Below are 19,979 nucleotides of genomic sequence, written 5' to 3'. Positions count from 1 at the left end.
TCTAAATTGACTGACAACCAAGCATCCAGGCAGGGGGCAAGGAGCAAAGACTTAAACAAGGAGTTTAAATGTTCTCACATTTAACATCACTGTGAACAGGGAATTGTTCTCGGAGCGCCACGGGGCAAGGGAGGCAGAATCCAAGGATTCATCACCCACGCGGCTGGCTCAAGCTCCTCACCTCCTTTGCTTTCTGGGGCCCTTGCCATGGCCTCTGAGTTAGCTAAATATGTTCCTTGGCTTTTAAGAAGAGTTTCCGCAACAGAAGCATGTCACCTTTATTTATGTTTCACTGATTGCTCATTTAGTTTGTGGGGGTCAACCTCTCTGGTCTCGAGGGGCTATTTCTAGCTCTGTGCTCAAAAGTGAGCCCTGGCGACATCTGGAACCTGGTCGCCAGGATGCCAGGCTCTAACCACTGTGCTTTCTCTCCGGCCCCTCACACACTCGTGTTAATACTCGTGTATTAGGAGCCCCAGAGACAAAGCAAGGAAGCAAACCCACTTCTCCAGTCTCTGGGCAGAGTCTCCCTGCCAGCGGAGGACCAGCACCATGTCCCCTGCCTCCCATGGGACTTGACCCACATTGGCACAACGCAATTAGGTTCACGGGAGGCCGAGCCAGGACTAGGGCCCTGTGACAGAGATGGCGCCTGGAGAGGTTCCTCCTGAGGTAGAGCCCGGACGCTCACGCGTGTGCTGTGGCTCTGCAGACTCCCACCCACTGGAATCCCTCCCGGGGCTGCAGCATCACACAAATCACAGCTGGAACGCCCCGGCATACCCACAACTATCAACAGGAACTTTTTGAGTACCCAAATCTCAAAGGTCGCCACCAGATGGCAGTGCAACATTTCCTCGGATTTCCATGTACACAGGGATCTTGATTTCCCATGAGCTTCCACCCCGATGAACTCCTCATGAATAGATCATGAATAGATCATGAGTTGAAAACGCACAGAATATACTTAACTTACCCGACACCAGATTTTAGCCCAGTTCACCTGAAAGGTGCTCTGAGTCTTGTTACAGCTGAGCAAAACTTTTAATAAAGTTGTATAGGGCAGGAGCAATATCACAGCGGGTAGGGCGTTTGCCTTGCACGCGGCCGACCCGGGTTCGATTCCCAGCATTCCATATGGTCCCCTGAGCACAGCCAGGGGTAATTCCTGAGTGCAGAGCCAGGAGTAACCCCTGTGCATTGCCGGCTGTGACGCAGAAAGAAAGAAAGAAAGAAAGAAAGAAAGAAAGAAAGAAAGAAAGAAAGAAAGTTGTATAATAGCCATACCAGAGGGGAAAAGAAGGTGGCTGCCAGTGACTGACAGGGAGCTGCAGCCAGTCGCTACTCGCAAGATTCATAAGCAGAACCAAGTCATCAGGGACACTCTGTGTTCTAGAAAGCTCTTGGGTACAATGGGAAGGTGGTATCCCAGGGTCCCCACAGATTAATCATTCCTAACCCTAGCAGGGTCCAAATCTAGCTACTACTTTTTGGGTCATGACAGTATTTGTCCATGACCAAGCTCTTAACTTATAGTTAAGCATTATGGCACTTTGGCCAGGCCCATCATGATGCCAGGGTAGCACATAGCTTACCGTTTGCCCTGGTTCCATCCAGTCCCTCATTGGGACCCTGCTTTTGGGGACGCTAGAAAGTAAGGGCAGATGAGGCTTAGGTCAAGAGAGCAGATGCCCAGGAGGAAAATCTTACTGAGAATCATGTTACAAAAGCATTGCATATACTGTCTTCTTGTGTCCATACAAAAAGGACATTGCTCTGAATAAACTATGCAAAGGACTTAGGGAGAAGAGAAAAACAATATATATGTATATATTTTTCTTTTTGTATCACACCCGGTGATGCACAAGGGTTACTCCTGGCTCTACACTCAGGAATTACTCCTGGCGGTGCTTGGGGGACTATAAGGGATGCTGGGAATCAAACCCAGGTCAGCCATGTGCAAGGCGAACACCCCACCCGCTGTGCTACTGCGCCAGCCCCGAGAAAAACAATATTTACAAGTCAACAGAGCATGAAGAAGTTACATATAAACACAGAGGAATGGGAGTACTGTAATGGGAGCAACCCAATAAACCTAAACTACCTGAGGCTACACAGGAAGGACAAAAGCAGTGTTATCCTACAGGGCATCTCTCCTTTCGCTAGACACATGAGATTTTCCCACATGTCTCAGAATCTCACACCGCCAGCTTCCTCCCAAAGGGAGGTTTGAACCATTCTCAGGCCTTCATCTCGTCCATCCAAATGAAACTACAAAAGGAAGGCAGACTTCGTTCCTGGGGTGTGGGGTCACACTGGTGGCGCTCAGGAGTCACTCGCTCAGGGGCCACTCTCTGCAGTGCTCGAGGCACCACTGGTCATGCCCAGGTCTGAATTGGGATCAGCCACATGCAAGACAAGTTCCTTCACTGTTGTTTCTTGCTATTGGCCTTGCCTCCCTCCACCCCATTTATTTAAAGCATGACTTTTGGAACACAGCCTGGTGCATAATAATAAAAAAGAACACACTAACTTAATGAATAAGGGTTTGAGGCTGGATTTAAAAATTGCATGAAGGTTTGGAGGCTAAAACAGGGGTGACTGACGGCACTTGCTCCTGTTCCAGGCACCACATAAGGTCCCCTGAGCACCCCTGGGAGTGATCCCTGAATGCACAGCTGGAAAGGGCCCCTGATTACCCCGAGGCATGGCCCCCAAACAAATGACAACGAAAACGTCATGTTCAGAGGCCAGAGATACCTACAGGGAGTTAAGACGCTACGTAGCCCATCATGTCTGATTCGGGGCACCACATGAGCCCCAGGACAAACAAAGCCGGGAGCTAGAAAAGACCGTGCTCATACATTATTCTTTCAAAAATTAAAAACAGGGGCTGGAGCAATAGTACAGCGGGTAGGGCGTTTCCTGGGTTCGATTCCCAGCATCCCATATGGTCTCCTGAGCACTGCCAGAAGTAAGTCCTGAGTGCAAAGCCAGGAGTAACCCCTGTGCGTTGCCAGGTGTGACCCAAAAAAGAAAAAAAAATTAAAAACAACCAGTTATGGAATACATATTTGCTGGATGCACTGTCGTTTCTTGCTAATGGACACAATCCAGATTTCTTTTCGCAGCATCCAGGACTCTCCTGATCTGCCACGTCTTGGCTACTGGCGGGTCATCTCAGGTGACTCCCTCCCCCTCACCCCCCCCCCCTGCAGTGTGCTCCGTTTCCGCCTCCGTAACGTGGAACTGTGCATAATTACTTCCCGGAATTCACATTCAATGCAGGCATAAGCGCTTCCACAAACCCAAGCTCAAGGGAAGTTACAGAAGCATTTACAGAGCTTCGTCCACGCTGGGCGTCTAAGAGCCCTCGGGTGTTTGCTTCAAGGATCAGAAGTTCAAGGCTGGGGGAAAAAAAAAAAATTCTGAGAAGCAGCGACCGGAATGACCAAGCTTCCGCCGTTGCCGGGGAAACCGCCCGGCGGCCCCAGAAACTGAGCATGCGCACTGGGAATGTGAGGGGCGGGGATTAAGAGGCTCCTCCTCCTGGCGTTTGCTATTGGCGGAGCTCGGACCAATGGGAAGCGGCCGTGGGGCGGGGCGGGGCGGGCCGTCCCGGGGCCGGCGGGACCCCGACTTCCGGGTCGCGGTGCTTGCAGGGAGCGCTCGGCGCGCCGCGTCGTTTCCGTTGCCGGCAGTTTGCAGTTGGGGAAACCGAGGCAGCGCCAGCTTTGCCCCCCCTAGCTCTTCCGCTCCTGTGAGGTGGCCGCGGTTTCTTTCCCTCTCGCCCCGCGCCGCTTCGCTGCGGCTGCGCGCGCCCTCGAGCCGCGCCCGCCCCCGGCAGCAGCGCCTCGGCGGGGCTTTGTGCGAGCCGGGGTGGGGGGCGCGCTCGCGGCCGCGGGTCCCCGAGGTCGGGGGGCCGCCCGGACTGTCCCGCCGCCCCCGCCCGGGGAGGCGGGAAGGACATCTGGAGCTTTTGCATTTAAAAAAAAAAAGAACAATAGTGATAATACCCCCCCCCCCCGCCTTTTGCATTCGCCCCACCCATTGCTTCTTGGAGCCGCTGCAGTTTTTCGGGGGGCCCCCGAAGGTTACGTCTCGCTCCGGGGAGTCGCCGGTTTCCGCCTCGCGGGTTTCCTCTGCCCTTCACCTGTTGCATGGGTCCCCGCGCCCCTCGGGGCCCTCTGTCACCCCCCCACCCCACCCCACCCTGCTGTGCATCCCTTGGAGGGGGTGCAGTCCTCACCAAATGGGGGGAATCGAACCCGTGCTTTGCAGAGAGGCCTTTGGGTTTCTCGAGCTGCCAGTTAAAGTAAGGCTGGCCGCGAGCCCCATCCCAAGAGAGGACTTCTGAGTGGTTCCTTTTTTTTTTTTTTTTTTGCAGTCAGTGCCTGGGTTCTTGAAAAAGCGCCCAAGTGACCCCTTGGGTGCTGGGTGGGACCGGCCGTCGAGGGGGCTTCTATGACGGCCTGAGCAAAGCCCACACGACTGGGAGTGATGAGTTGGCAAAACTGACTTTGAATGTTCCCCCTGCTCCATCTGTGTAAGATCACTAATTGTCATTTCCTTCTCCAGGAAAAACAGACAAACAAACAATGTTTTTTTCTTTGTGGGACTTCTTCTATGGGCACTTTTTCCGCTATTGGATGAAATGGCTCTTGCGGCAGATGACCGGGAAGTGCGAGCTGCAGCGGATTTTTGATGCCTATGTGGGGGCGCAGAGGACACAGAGGATAGGTAACGTGCTTTGGAGACAAGTGCCGTGAAACGGGAAGGATTTTCACCAGAATCAGTGCCCCCCTCTTCCCCCCATCCTCAGAGACCTGCAGTGCGGATGGACCCTGCCCATCCGCTGGGGACTCAGACTCAAGGCTCGGGGCCTGTAGCATCCGGGTTTGAGTCCTCTGGCTCTGAACCGAACTGATTCTGTAGGAGAGAAACTCCTATTTAACATCCCTGCCGACACAGAGGATTTCTCTTTCCTTTGACCTCTGTGATGCACAGTTTGTACCTTCCGTGATAGTTGCAACTTGTTTGGTACAGAAAAAAAAAAAAGAGAGAGAAGAAAATGCCTATCTTTCTTCAGCCCTTTCAAATTTCACTCAAGTGGTGGGAAACAGTGTCTGGGTCAGCTTCCTTCTCCTGCTGGATACCTGTCACCAGCCTGTCCGTCTCTTGGGGACCCCGGGAGAGGAGCAGAATAGGGCAGATGAGCCCCCGCAGCAAGATTCAGGCTCCGAGTCTGCCCTAGTCATTGTTAAGCCTTGGGCTGTGCTGGCCGAGTGCAGTGGCGTAGACACGGGCTTCAGAGACTGTGACTGCGTCCCACTGACCGTCCCTCTTTCCCTAGATGTCAGAATGAGGCTGGCTGTCATATCTTGGCTTCATAGATATTAAAACTAATTCAGTCTCTGGTATGTCTTGTTAAACGTATTTAGCACCGTAGCGCTGTCCTCCCGTTGTTCATCGATTTGTTCGAGCGGGCACCAGTAACGTCTCCATTGTGAGACTTTGTTGTTACTGTTTTTGGCATATCGAATACGCCACGGGGAGCTTGCCAGGCTCTGCGGTGTGGGCGGGATATTCTCCGTAGCTTGCTGGGCTCTCGGAGAGGCCGGAGAAATCGAACCCGGGTCGGCCATGTGCAAGGCAAATGCCCTACCCACTGTGCTATTGCTCTAGCCAACATATTTGTTCCTTTTTTTTTTTTTTTATTTCTGTGCTGGATCTTAAAACTCTAGAAGGATCCCTGGGTTATGTCATCGGTCTGGTTGGACAGGGCTCCCCTCCTCAGTCACCCATTTTCAGTGTTTCACTGAAACTCGCTTTCACGGGGAATGTGGGTGAGTAAGACTATGGTGGCATTATTTCTCCGTGTCCAGGGTAGGTAGGTTGAGGGAGAGGCCACGGGCCACGGCGTCAGGTGGCACTGGAACTAGCGTGCCTCAGCTCAGGTCACCTAGTAAGGGGTGTGGGATGGCCGCAGATGCCCTGGGCAGTGGAGGACAGAGGGGCGTGGGGTACCAGGAGCAGTACTTCCTGCCCTCCTCTTCCTCACCTCTGTGCCACTTCCCTCTCACCTACTTCTCTTCTGCCCTCTGACAGCTCAGGAGCAAAGTACCCTTGATAAGAACCCACGGCTGCAGTGGTGTGCACTGCATGGGCGGGGTCTCAGCGTGAGTGCTGGACCACAGTACTCACGGACAGATGCATTTGCTTTGGGACCGCGCCCAGGGGCCCCTAAACGCTCTCAACCCTTGAATCTCTGTCCCTCCCACCCCCATAAGAACAATTTCTTTTTCCAGTTGCCGAGAAAAGGGAGTACCTAAATGTACCAGAAATAATTTTTTTTTTAACAACCAGGATAAAATACCTGTGTCATTCCTGAAGGAGAAAAGCAGACAGGAGAAGCTGTTGGGTTCTTTGCCTGGCTGGAGGGTGGGCGCCAAAAGCGTAGGCCTGCTGGCCTGATTCCCTCCCTGACCCAAGTCACAGGTCACTGGAGTCCCCCGATGAGTTCTGGGCGCCCTTACTATGTTACAGTGGCTAGCAGATGCGTGGGGCTCTCATGGAGACTGCTGGCCCTAGGCGGGTAGGCTCAGCCCTTTAGTGTCCCGCCAGGACTGCTGGATTTCCCGTGTAGCGCTGAGGGTTTGGGAATCACCTAGTCCTCAATACCGTGCGAGTTTAACTGTGTTCCTGCCTCATCCAGATAGATACTATCTCCTGGAACTGTAAATAACTGGCTTGGTGCTCTTACTAATTGCTTATGGACTCATTCCCAGCTAACAGCCAGAGGATAACATTCTGCTGTTACTGTTTCTGTTTCAGAAAGTTCCTTGACACACTCCAAGAATAAGGTAAGGTCACATGGAGGCGGTTGTTCTAGGAGACATGGCCGTTCTTTAGAAGAGGGCCTGCCGGGGTGGGAGCCGTCTTGTGGGCTGAGGCACTTGCCTTGTGCGCGGTTGGGCCTGGGTGTGATCTCGGCACGATATATGGTCTCCTGAGCACCACCAGGAGCGCACCCTGAGCACAGCCCATGGGGCCCCCAAACCTGGACCAAGCACGGGAGGTGGGTCGGGTCTGTTTCCAGGGGTCCGCGGGAGATCAGATAACAGGTTGGGGGTTGCTTCTCTCTCCTCTTCTAATGATTCGTGACTCGTGCCTGTTCAACTTCTTTCTGCCCGTTCCTCTCTGTTCTGAATGTGACTGGGTTCCACCCCCCCCCCCCCCCCACGGCCTGCCACCCTCACGCCCCTTCGCTTTCTGGTCCACAGGTCTTGCGTGACGCCACGCAGGTTGTGGAGAGTGAAGTGGACCAGTGTGTAGACGACATCATGAAAGAGAAGAACATCAGCCCCGAGAAGGACACCAGGTAATGCCGCCCCCCTGCCCCCCCGCCCCCGACTGTCTGGGTGGGGGGAGAATCAGCCCATGGTCCCCCACACGTGGGAGGGCGGGGGCGAGTGTCTGCTTCAGAAAACTAATCCAGTGCTCCTGTGTCTTGCATTGGGAACCAACCCCCCCCCCCCACCGTGCTCCTGCCCGCCCTCCCTCGCTTAAATCAGGGTGTGCTCTGCCCTTGGCCTTAAGTCCAGCTTCTCGTCCTCCAAGAGCTGCCTCCTGGCCCTCCCTCTCTTCTTGTACCTTGCCCGTCCCTGTCCCCAGTCCCCTTGCCCTGTCCCCCTGGACCTAGGAGCCCTGCCCCAGCTCCCCTATGCACGGGCCCACCTGGACCCCCAGTTCCATGGAGAAGGGCTGTCAGACTGGCCGTTTTATAGCATCACTGGGCAAATCCTGGCTGAGCTGGGGACGGGAGCAGGCGACAGGGCCAGAGACCCTCAGGAGAGGGAGCCCCGGGGACCTTGGGGCCGGATCCTGTGCCTCTCCATGCGGAGGAACGTGGCAGTGGAGGCAGAGGTGGAGGAAGGTGTGGGTGGGAGGGTGGTGGCAGTGAGGACGTGCTGGTGTGGATGGGGCCTGAGTATGGGAGGCCCCGCAGAGAAGTGAGGGAGCACTGGGCCGCGGGCAGTGTCCTCTCGTTCATTTGGAGAGAACCAGCGCTCTCAGATGTGTTAGGGGAAGTGGGGGGTACATTGGGGTGTCAGGGGCTGGCGGGGGGCGGGGACAGAACACTGGGTTGTGGCTACCCTGCCAGTGGGCAGGCGACTCAGGGAGGCGTGGCCTGTGGGGCCCGTCGGGAGTGGTGACAAATCCCCCCTGAAACTATGTGAACTTGTGGTCTTGGGCGTGGGAGGGGGTCAGGGCCTTGGACAGGGCGCTGCTGCTGTGAGCGCAAACGGGCACTGGGGAAAAGTCATCCGGGACGTGCGGGCAAAACCCTGGGGTGCAGGAGCGGGGGGCTCCGCGCCCTCCCTTGGGGTCCGGCACCCACAGCGCTGGACCCCAGACCCCAAGCCGGGTGAGCCGACCAGCCGGGGCCGGCTCCAGCCTCACGGCCTGCACCGTCCGCAGCTTCCGCGTGTGCATGAGGGCCTGCTTGCTGCAGATCTCCGGGTACAAGCAGCTCTACCAGGACGTGGAGAGCGTGCGGAGGAAGCCCTACGACTCGGACAACCAGCAGCACGAGAAGATGCTCCTGCGGGTACGTGGGGCCTGGAGTGGAGGGTGGGAGGGACCAAGGAAGGCTGGGGTGTGTGTGTGGGGGGGTGCAGACCCAGGCTGGCCCAACAAAGGGAATTTGGGATGGGGGGGGAGGGACCTGGAGCGCCTGCAGATGCTCCTGCATGGCCCAACAGACGCTCTTCACCCCGCAGAGAATTTTATTAAGTTGGTGAGATTCCTAGTTCCCTGTTTTTTAATTTGTGTTTTCTAATATGCTGTGTTAAAATGTATTCAAGAGTCCCCCCCCCCCCCCCCATCTTCGGGCTTTTAATTGTGAAGTGAATTAGTTAGACCTGAGAGTGACGATTTCCAACCACCCTGAATTGCCCCCCCGCCCCGCCCCCCAGCCTTTTCTGTCAGTCTCACATCAAAGTTAGGTGACTTCAATTTCCTCTTCTGTTGAGGATAGGGTGGTCCCTTCTGGGATTATTTGGTCAAATCATTTGGGATTTATGGGATGTGAACGACCAAATAATACCACGTTAGATTTGAAAATGAAGACGTGCGACTCAGGGTGGAGCGATAGGACAGGGGGTCGGGTGTTTGCTTTGCACATGGCCACCTCTGAGTTCCATCCCAGTGTCCCAGAGGGTCCCCGGAGCCCACCAGGAGTGGTTTGTGAGCACAGAGACAGGAGGATCCCCTGAGCACTGCCGGGTGTGTCTCCACAACAAAACAAAAAAGCAAAAAAAGAAAGAAAGAAAATAGGGAATTGCAGAGCCAGGAGTCAGCCCTGAGTATTGAGGGGTGTGGCTGCCCGAAAACAAAAATGACATCTGGAATCGGTCGTTGAGGCAGCGGATGGCAAAGCCGTCAATGCCCCAGGAAGTGGATGCCAGCCTCCTGCCTGCTCCCCACGTTCCGTTTATTGAAAACCAAGTGGTTTGGTCACTGTGAGTGACAGAGTGGTCCGTGAGTGGGGTTCAGGCATGCCACCAGTCCTCCCGCACTGACCCCTTCACCAGTGTCCCCTTCCTTCGCTCAGCAGCGCCCGAGCTGGGGCTGAGCCACGGGGACACACGCCACATTTGTCACAGCATCTTTCAGAGCCGGGTTTTGTGTGGGGGATGTCTTGGGAGTGATGACACTGGGACACTTGGTGGTGCTTGTTGGTCTTGCCATTCCTCACAGTCCAGCTCGATTGTCGGCCCCTTGAGGGAGATACTTCTTTACAGCCAGGATGTGTCATTGTTCTCTTTTAAAACTGAACAATTGGGTCTGGAGCGATCGCACTGTGGGGAAGGCGTTTGCCTTACATGCGGACGACCCGGGTTCGATTCCCAGCATCCCATATGGTCCCCTGAGCACCACCAGGAGTAATTCCTGAGTGCATGAGCCAGGAATAACCCCTGTGCATTGCTGGGTGTGACCCCCCCAAAAAAAGCAAAAAATATATATAAATAAATAAAAATAAAACGGAACAATTGTGGGACTGCAGAGTCAGTTCAGGGGTAAGGCACTGGCTTGGCATGCAGCAAGCCCGGGTTTGAGCCTGGGCACCCCATGTGGTTCCTCCAAGCACCACTAGGAGTGACCCCTGAGCACCACCAGGGTTGGTCTCCAAACAAAACAAAACAAAACAAAAAACCCAAACAAGCCCCCCGCCGAAACTGTGTGAACTGGTGGTTGTGGCCTTGGAACCCTGTCAGTATTGCTTCTTCCTGATTGCTCCCACCCCTGTCTCTGTCCCTCAGACAGAGGGACAGAGGCCCGGCCGAGGAAGGCAGGGGTGTATGTGGGGGGTGCAGACCCAGGCCGGCCCTGCCTCCCTGCACATCCTCCTTAAACCAGTGTCTGAGCCATGCCCAGCAGTGGGCTCTGCCTCTTCCTCCAGAAAGTGATGAACCAGTTTTGGTCAGTGCATGTTCTTTGGGAATATAGGAAAATGCAAATAAAAGATCACACAGTGGTAACTCATTGTTCTAGATTCCTGTGACTTGCTTACTTTTCAAAATCCCTTCTTTGACTCTGTCTTCTGCATTGGAATATGTAGCTTTGTATGTACATCAATACCGGAAGCTTTAGCACGATTGGAATCATGCTACCTAAACTATCATGTGTGTGTGTGTATATATATATATATATATATATATATATATATACTTTTTTTTTATTAGTGAGACATCATGAGGTACAGTTGTAGACTTACAGATTTTTGTGCTTGGGTTTCAATTGTACAATGATCAAATACCCATCCCTCCACCAGTGCCCATTTCCCACCACCACGGGTCCCAGTATCCCTCCCACCCCCCATCCCCCCATCCCTCCCTGCCTCTGTGGCAGGGCATTCCCTTTTGTTCTCTCTCTCCTTTTGGGTGTTGTGGTTTGCAAAAGAGGCAATGGGTGACAGTCATGTTTGGTGTATAGTCTACTTTCAGCATGCTTCTCCCATCCTGGGAGGATCCTCCCAACGCCCTTTATTTGGTGCTCCCTTCTCTATCTGAGCTCCCTTTTCCCCTAGCATGTGTGGCTGGCCTCCAAGCCATGGAGTAATATTCCTGGTACTAATTTCGGCCATTCTTGGGTGTTAGTCTCCTATTTTGTTACTTTATGTTCCCCAGATGAATGCAATCTTTCTATGTCTGTCCCTCTCTTTCTGAGTCATTTCGCTTAACATGATACTTTCCATGTAGTACCACTTGTATGTAAATTTCGTGACTTCGTCTTTTCTAACAGCTACATAGTACTCCATTGTATATACATATTTTTTAATTATAATGTCTCCTACATCTTAAAAAAGGGTAATTGTTTTCCAGTCTTTGTGGGGGCCTATGATTTGTTTACAAAAAGGAGTTTGCTCGCACACCTTCGGCTGTTAGCGAGGTCATCAGCGAGAAGGCAGTGCCGTGGTCGGTTCCGAGATCACCCCATGTTAATGTGGAGCCTGTTTGTATAGCTTTGGAAGCTGCTGATGCCCACGAAACAGCTGCAGAGCCGGATCTCCAAGCAGTGGGCTGACATTGGCTTCCAGGGCGATGACCCCAAGACAGACTTCCGAGGCATGGGCATGCTTGGACTGATCAATCTTGTGTAAGTGATGACGACAACGGAAATATGCTTTGTCCTCTTCTTGAGCTGAGCTCACACGCCTCCCAGTCTCCACCAGTTCCGGTAGGAAGTAGTTCGGTTTTCCACAGCAGCGGAACTCTAATAGCAGCAGTGCCCTGAGCTTCCACTCGTGCTAGCAGGAAAACATCGGAACTCTGGTGTGTATGGTTTGCATATGTGATTTGGTTGTGTGTGTGAGAGATTTTTCTGGGTACATGATTTCTTTGCATGATTTGTTTGCATCTGTGATTTCTGTGTGTGATTTCTTGGCATGTATATGATTTGTTTGTGTTTGGGTGTGATTTCTGTGTGTGTGTGTGTGTGAGAGAGAGAGAGAGAGAGAGAGAGAGATCTTTATGTACCTCTGTCTCTTCTCCACCTCTCCTCTAATGCTGTTTAAGGAGTTCTGTATGCTTCTTCCTCTTCACTCCTCATGCTCCTCTCTCAGTTTTCTGTTGTTTTTGAAATACCATTTTAAAGTACTGAAAGATAAATATCTACCAGGAGCACTTGAGAGCCAACCGATGGTTAGATAGAAAACTAGTTTTTTGAAGGATAGAGTTGTTTTTTTTTTTCTTCTAGGGATTTACATGAGCTTTTGGCATCCTGATGGATGCTTTGAATATCCTCCTCCCCCAGCCCTGAAAATGTGCCTGAGAAAACTATGCGTGTTATTGAAGGAGTTCCATAAGGGATCCTTTCACGCGGGGTCCTGGTTTATGGGCTTCTAAGTCAGCACCCTCTCCAGCGCGTGCAGTGTTAGAGCCAGGGAAGGAAAAATCAAGTTGATGGTGTTGATATGTCGAATGGGAAACAGCGTGTGGGGGGGCTTCTTTGAGGGCTCCTGTGCCAACTGAACGTGTAGGGATTGTGTTCTCCAGCAGGGAGGGACCTCAGAAGCCCTGTTTCCCTTTTACCCCTCGCTCTCTGCATGCGTTTGAGCACGCGGGCAGGCCCGTGCCCACCTCTCCGTGCCACAGGCCAGTGAAAGTTGGACTAGGCAGGAATGAAAACCAGGACAGTCATGTTCTGAATTTTCATTTTGAAATCGAGCTCAATAGAACAGAAAGTTGCTCCCGGGTGCCAAGTGTTAAGTGGCCCTGGTGCTTTTCGTGTGCAGGCAGGAAATGCTGCTGCCCCAGAGAGCGGGAAGGTCTCGGGGCTTGTCCCAGAGCCCAGACAGGGCCTGGAGTGATAGTGTAGAGACCGGCATTCACCTTGCACACAGCTGACAGCTTCCGTCCCTGACGCCACAGACGGTCCCCTGAGCCCTGCCAGGAATGGGCCTTGAACACAGAGCCAGGAGTAAGCCCTGAGCACAGCTGGGTGTGTGTGACCCAAAAGCCAAAGGAAAAAAAATCAGAGAAGTAGCTTTAGTACGAACCGGAACCTGTAAACCGTCTCTTTGTTGTAGCTGCTAATATTTCTAAGGTCATTATGGTTTTGTGGCAAGTCCCCCAGGAGGGATGTTTTACCGCAGAAGAAGGTCACTGGTTTGACCGTGATGCTCTCGGCGACACCCAGCAGCCCAGACTCGGTGACACAGCCCGGGCTGGCAGAAAGTTCAGAGGAAGAGAATTCTAGATGATTTTTGGTTTTTGGTCAGTACTAAAAAGTCTCTTGATAGATCTTGAAAGTCTTGCCAAGGCCCATATTGTCTGTTCCACAGCCCAGCAGCTTGGAGTAGAACATTGCTCCGGAAGCCTCCGGATGCCGAACAAGGGGTAGAGGGGGTGTGTGGTGGGTAGGTGGGGGGGTCACTTCATTCATTCTGACAACAGCTTCTTACGTTGCTTCTGGGCAGCCTAATTTCATGGTTTTCCTTACTTTTTTTTTTTTTCAGGTATTTCAGTGAAAATTACACCAGAGAAGCTCATCATATTCTTTCCCGTTCAAATCATCCCCAGTTGGGGTAAGCTGCTATATTAAAGGTGATGGCCAGCCCTTGGATTGAAGTTGATGCAATTATCTGAGGTTGAAAGTCTCTTGGGTTATTTTTTTAAAATGGTGTTATTTTAATCAAAAATCATTTTAATTAGAAACAAAGCCCGATGTGATCACAAACTACACTTTCGTGTGTATTTTAATAAATATTGTCACAGGATATCTATAAAATGAAGGTCAGAACCTTTATCGCTTCTTGCCGATAAATAGATTTGAAAATTAGAAAGTAGCTTTGATATAGCAAAAGAAAAATGAGAAATAGCTTTAGAACCTGGAGTGAGATGCAAATTGAGGGCATGTTATTAGTTTTGTCATTATTGTATATTCCAGCGACCTTTGGGGGGAGGACATGTCAGATGAGTGTATTTCAGGAGTCAGTTAACATAGGTAGAGTTTGGGGGATTTTGTGTGTGTGTGTGTGTGTGTGTGTGTGTGTGTGTGTGTGTGTGTGTTTAAACCGATTCATGTATTCGTTTGCTCAGAGCTCTGCCTTTATGTCAGAGTCAGCAGTCTGGGGCGAGTCTTCTCTAGTTGACTCCGGCTTATTTCTCATACCCAGGGGCAGGGTATTAATGTCGGTGCTGTTAGAAAGGCCCCGAGTCTCTTCCTAACTCCTTGCAGGACCGTCGCTGTGTTTGAGATGCTCTTTGGCTCTCAGCATAACTGCTCGTGTCTCTGACTTAGGTATTCTTATGCAATAGTTGGGATCAATCTCACGGAGATGGCTTACAGCTTGCTCAAGAGTGACGCGCTCAAGTCCCACCTCTACACCTTCGTCCCTGGCATGCCAACGATGGAGCACTTCCATCAGTTCTACTGTGAGTATTAGTGCCACAAAACCCACGTTCCTTTTTAGAGTTTTGTTTTGTTTTGTTGGGGGGAGGTCACACTCGGTAGTGCTCTGGACTTGCTCCTGGTTCTGCATTCAGGGGTGACTCCTGGATTCAGGAGTCCATGTGGGGTGCCAGGGAGCGAACCCAGGTCAGCCATGTGCAAGGTGAGTGTCCCATCTGCTGTGCTCTTTCTCCGGCATTTCTTTTTTTTTTTTTTTTTTTTTTTTTTTTTTTTTTTTTCCCCTTTATTTTATTTTATTTTTTTTTTAAAGTTGTAGATTTACAATTTTTTGTGCTTTGGTTTCAATTATACAATGATCAGATACCCATCCCTCCACCAGTGCCCATTTTCCACCACCATGGATAATATCCCTCCCACCCCCATCCCCCCATCCCCCCGTCTCTGTAGCAGGGCAATCCCCTGTGTTCTCTCTCTCCTTTTGGGTGTTGTGGTCTGCAAAAGAGGCATTGAGTGGCAAACATGTTCAGTCCATAGTCTACTTTCGACATGCATCTCCCCTCCTGGGAGGATCCTCCAAACATCCTTTATTTGGTGCTCCCTTCTCTATCTGAATAGCCCTTTCCTCTAGGATACCCGGCTGGCCTCTAAGTTATGGAGTAATCCTCCTGGTGCTGATCTCAGCTATTCTTGGGTATTAATCTCATACTTTGTTACTTTATATCCCCCAGATGAATGCAATCTTTCTATGTCTATCCCTCTCTTTCTGACTCATTTCGCTTAGCATGATACTTTCCATATTGTACCACTTGTATGTAAATTTCATGACTTCATCTTTTCTAAGAGCTACATAGTACTCCATTGTGTAGATGTACCAAAGTTTCTTTAACCAGTCATCTGTTCTTGGGCATTCAGGTTTCTTCCAGTTTCTGGCTATTGTAAAGAGGGCTGCAATGAACAAACAAGTGCAGATGTCACTTCGACTATACATTTTTGCCTCTCTGGGATATATTCCCAGGAGTGGTATTGCTGGGTCAAATGGGAGCTCAATTTCTAATTTTTTGAGAATCGTCCATACTGTTTTCCAGAAGGGCTGAACCAGTGGACATTTCCACCAACAGTGAAGGAGTGTCCCTTTCTCGCCACATCCACGCCAGCATCGGTTGCTTTTGTTCTTTTGAATGTGGGCCAGTCTCTGAGGTGTGAGATGGTATCTCATTGTGGTTTTGATCTGCATCTCCCTGATGATTAATGATGTAGAGCATTTTCTCATGTGCTTTTTTGCCATTCGGATTTCTTCTTTGAGAAAGTTTCTGTTCATTTCATTGCCCCATTTTTGGATGGGGTTGGATGTTTTCTTCTTGTGGAGTTTAACCAGTATTTTGTATATCCTGGATATCAACCCCTTGTCAGATGTGTATTCGGTGAATATCCTTTCCCATTCTGTAGACTGTCTTTGTATTTTGGTCACTGTTTCTTTGGAGGTGCAGAAGCTTCTTAGTTTAAGATAGTCCCATTTATCTATCTCTGTTTTCACTTGCTCGGCCAGTGGCGTGGCATCTTTGAAGATACCATTAGCTTCAATGTCATGGAGGGTTTTGCCAACGTTATCTTCAATGCACCTTATGGTTTCTGGTCTGATGTTGAGGTCTTTAATCCATTTTGATCTTACTTTTGTACATGGTGTTAGGCAGAGTTCTGAGCCTATTTTTTTGCATGTAGCCGTCCAGTGATGCCAACACAATTTATTAAAGAGGCTTTCCTTACTCCACTGCTGTTCAATATAGTACTGGAAGTACTTGCAATAGCGATTAGGCAGGAAAAAGATATTAAGGGCATTCAGGTAGGAAAGGAAGAAATCAAGCTCTCACTATTCGCAGATGATATGATACTCTACTTAGAGAACCCAATAACTTCCACCAAAAAACTCTTAGAAACAATAGACTCGTATAGTAAAGTTGCAGGTTATAAAATCAATACCCAAAAGTCCATGGCTTTCCTATACGCAAACAGTGAGAGAGAAGAAAGCAACATGAAAAAAACAATCCCATTCACAATTGTGCCCCAGAAAATCAAGTACCTAGGAATCAGCTTAACTAAGGAAGTAAAGGACCTGTACAAAGAAAACTACAAAACGCTACTTCAGGAAATAAAAGAGGACATGAGGAAATGGAAAGATATCCCCTGCTCATGGGTCGGGAGACTTAACATTGTCAAAATGGCAATACTACCGAAAGCATTGTATAAATTCAATGCAATCCCTATAAGGATACCCATGACATTCTTCAAAGAAATGGAGCAAACACTCTTGAAATTTATATGGAACAATAAGCCCCCACGAATAGCTAAAGCAATTCTTGGGAAAAAGAAAATGGGAGGAATCAACCTCCCGAACTTCAAACTGTACTACAAAGCAGTAATAATTAAAACAGCATGGTACTGGAACAAAGGCAGAACTGCAGACCAATGGAACAGGGTTGAATACACTGACATTTCTCCTCAATCATATGCTCATCTAATCTTTGATAAAGGTGCAAGTAATGTGAAGTGGAGTAAGGAAAGCCTCTTTAATAAATTGTTCTCCGGCATTTCTAAGGGAGATTTTTAAACCCTTCGCACACATAGCACATACACCGTTAGGTACCTCTCTCAAGCATACAGCGTGTTCTAGTCATTTTATGATTTTTAAGATCTTTGGAAAAACAGAAATCATGGAAGAAGGGTCCCCAAGAACAGTCTAGACTTCATGTTCTGTATGCGACGATTCTCGAAATTCCGTGGAGGTGTTTTCTTTGTGTGTGCAGACTGAGGCTCTTCTTCAGAGGTTTTCTCTACCCCTTCCCCACCCAAATGAAAGACAAATTTTCTGCCAAACACAGTCTGTTTGCAGGTGATGTTCGTGTTATCGTTTGGGGTTTATGTCAGGGACGTGCCTGGCTCAGGGCTTGGGGGACCGGCTGGTACCTGGGGTTGGTCTTGGGAAGCATGTGCAAGTCAGGCAACGCTTTGGCTCCTGGACTTTCTGCTCTCAGATTTCTGCTCTGCCACTAGGTTTATGTCTTTATCTTTTTATTTATTTTTATTTATGGGTCTTGGCCAATACCCTCTGTGCTTGGGACTTCCTCCTGGCTCTCTGCTCAGGTATCCCTCTTGGCGGGGCTCAGGGGACCTCACCTCACCCCAAGGACAAAACCCAGGTTGGTTGCGTGCAAGGCAAGTGCCCTTCCTGCTGTACTATTGCTACGGCCCAGGTTTTATATTTTTAATAAAAGGCAGTGTGGTTGTGATTACTAATGAGCGCTCTCTGTTTGCTTTCTCTGCCTCTGCAGGTTATCTTGTCTATGAATTTGACAAGTTTTGGTTTGAAGAAAAACCAGAAAGCATTATGTTGTTCAACGTGTACAGAGAGAAGTTTCACGAGAAGATTAAAGGACTCTTGCTGGACTGTAAGGTATCGCTCACTATAAAAACATGAGCTGTCCACCGTAGCTTCCCTTTCTACCCCATTTTGCACACGCAGCAGAATTTATATGTTGTAATAGAAATGATCTGATCACTACACTCCTTATAGAATTAATTTCCTACAAAGATATTGCAGAAGTTCTATTTAAGAAAGCTAATGGACAATCAGTGTATGTTTACAGTTGTCTGTACACTGTATCTTCTCCTGCCCAAGACCCCTCTGTGGAGCCAGGTGCACCCCAGTTTTTGAAACTCGGTTCTTAGCCCGTTCAGTGGAAGAGTGGAAATCAGGTACTTGCATTTAAATTGGTTGATTAAAATGTGTCTAAATCCAGTTGCAGTTTGGTGTGATGTAGCCATCGAGCTGGAATCTTCTCAGAGCTCTTTCCACGCTTTGGTTTCGCGGGCTAGCTTTTCTTTCGTCTCCTCTGATTTTGATTTCTAGTTTAATAGCCAGGGAGCTCATCCTTCAGGTGGCTTTGCGGTGCTGCAACCCCGGGCGAGGTTATGGCAGAGTGGAGGGGGCCGGTGTGGGATGTGATTATGAACCAGAGATCAGGGCAGGTGACTTGTGTTTTCAGCACCATCCTTTCAAATGCTCAGTGTTATTTCATTTTTTTGGTTTTTGGTCCACACCCAGTGGTGCTCCAGGGTTACTCCTGGCTCTGTGCTCAAGAATTGCTCTCGGCAGACTTGGGGGACCATACGGGATGCCAGGGCTCGAACCCAGGTCAGTCGGCCGTATGCAAGGCCCTACCCGCTGTGCTTATCACTCTGGCCTGCCACAGTGTAATTTTTAGACCTTAAAGCCGTTTTTTCCTCTCCAACATTTGCCTGGATCAGGTGTAGGCAAGAATCCTGGCAAGTGTGTGCTGTGAGGCCTTTCTCTGAAGCCGCCCTTCCTGTGTGCCTGGAGGGACGTGCTGGTTCAGGACATCTTGCTGGCATTCAGAGGACAGCCGCTGTCTGAGTCCAGCCGTCTCTGAGTGTTGGAGGACAGCATCACGCTTGCTTTCTTTTGGTTTTCATAGATTGCAGCTCCCCAGGGTTGGAGCTCGTGATGTGGCGGGTTTGTGCCTACTCCTTCAGGTCATGCTCTACCGTGTGTCCAGGTGATGAGGGTTGGGCCCACCAGGAGGCCTCCGAGGGGGCAGCCCGTGGATTAGCAAGTCATCTGAGGATGAAATTGTGCATTTTGTGTCGCTAATTCTGAAGTGCAGGAGGGCAGCCAGGGCTGTCGGGAAGAGTGAGTCGGAAGAGGAGCTGCTCTTGGGTGCTGAGGTTGTGGGCGCAGAGAGCAGCGTCAGCAGGGAGCCTAGCAGTGCTGATGGAGCTTCTTGACACATGCAGAAACCAGCCTCCACCAGACATACTTTAGCACATGAAAATAGGCTCTTTTTTTTCCTTTTTTTTTTTTTCCATGTGACTATTGCAACCTTCTCGGGACTCAGCGGTAGATGAGAGATCAAGATTACGGAAGTTCAAGTACTTGTTTGTGTTGGAAAACCTTTCTCCAGACTTACCAAAGAGAAACTAGTAAACAAGCAAACAGACAGCCCATTGGAAAATAGTCTAGGCAGGGTCATATAGCCCAGACCCTGTGCATCGCATCGCGAGTGCATGCATTAAAGTTCCTGTTTCCCGACAAAATACAAGTATTTTTAAAATCATGTCCGTTTTAGTGTCAGAGGGTTGGTTTCGCATTTCAGTAGTCCAGAAACTTGGTTTCGTCCAGGGGACTCCTGAACCTTGGGAGATCTAAACTCAATGTTTTAAATGTTTCTAATGCTTCCTCATATTTCCTCCGTGAGAAATGGCAACCTCCTGGCCAGTGTTCACCACAAAGGTACGCTGTGCCCACGTGTGGCGATGGGCAGCTGTTGGCGAGCCGTTCTGTCATCTTCGTTTGTGTGCTGGAAAATCTTGGTGTTTGAATCTTCTAGCGACTGAGATCTTGAATGGTTTAAACATTTGTCAGTCCGCTTAACCATTACAGTATGGCTGGGGAAGCTTTCCACGTAAGTCTTTCCCCTCCTCAGGAGAAAAATAAACTCTTTATAATGATGCTAGATAATTCTCCTTAGAAAGTTTGCTCGGGATAG

At 50.1% G+C, this 19,979-nt stretch overlaps 1 protein-coding gene across 1 annotated transcript; it reads left to right on the top strand.

Moving 5' to 3' along the window:
- Positions 1–3,670: 3,670 nt before the first annotated feature.
- Positions 3,671–18,230, top strand: ELMOD2 (ELMO domain containing 2). The gene is made up of 9 exons (XM_056119094.1): positions 3,671–3,765; positions 4,588–4,740; positions 6,835–6,863; positions 7,284–7,381; positions 8,482–8,611; positions 11,528–11,661; positions 13,523–13,591; positions 14,308–14,441; positions 17,745–18,230. The coding sequence occupies exons 2-9, from the start codon at positions 4,599–4,601 to the stop codon at positions 17,888–17,890; spliced, it is 882 nt and encodes a 293-aa protein (XP_055975069.1). The 5' UTR covers positions 3,671–3,765; positions 4,588–4,598; the 3' UTR covers positions 17,891–18,230.
- The last annotated feature ends 1,749 nt before the right edge of the window (positions 18,231–19,979 follow it).

This window comes from Sorex fumeus, unplaced genomic scaffold (genome assembly GCF_029834395.1).
Source record: "Sorex fumeus unplaced genomic scaffold, SorFum_2.1 ptg000039l, whole genome shotgun sequence".
NCBI classification, from domain to species: Eukaryota; Metazoa; Chordata; class Mammalia; order Eulipotyphla; family Soricidae; genus Sorex; species Sorex fumeus.
Note: the sequence above shows the minus strand (reverse complement) of the source record. Positions and strands in the feature narration are given on the sequence as shown.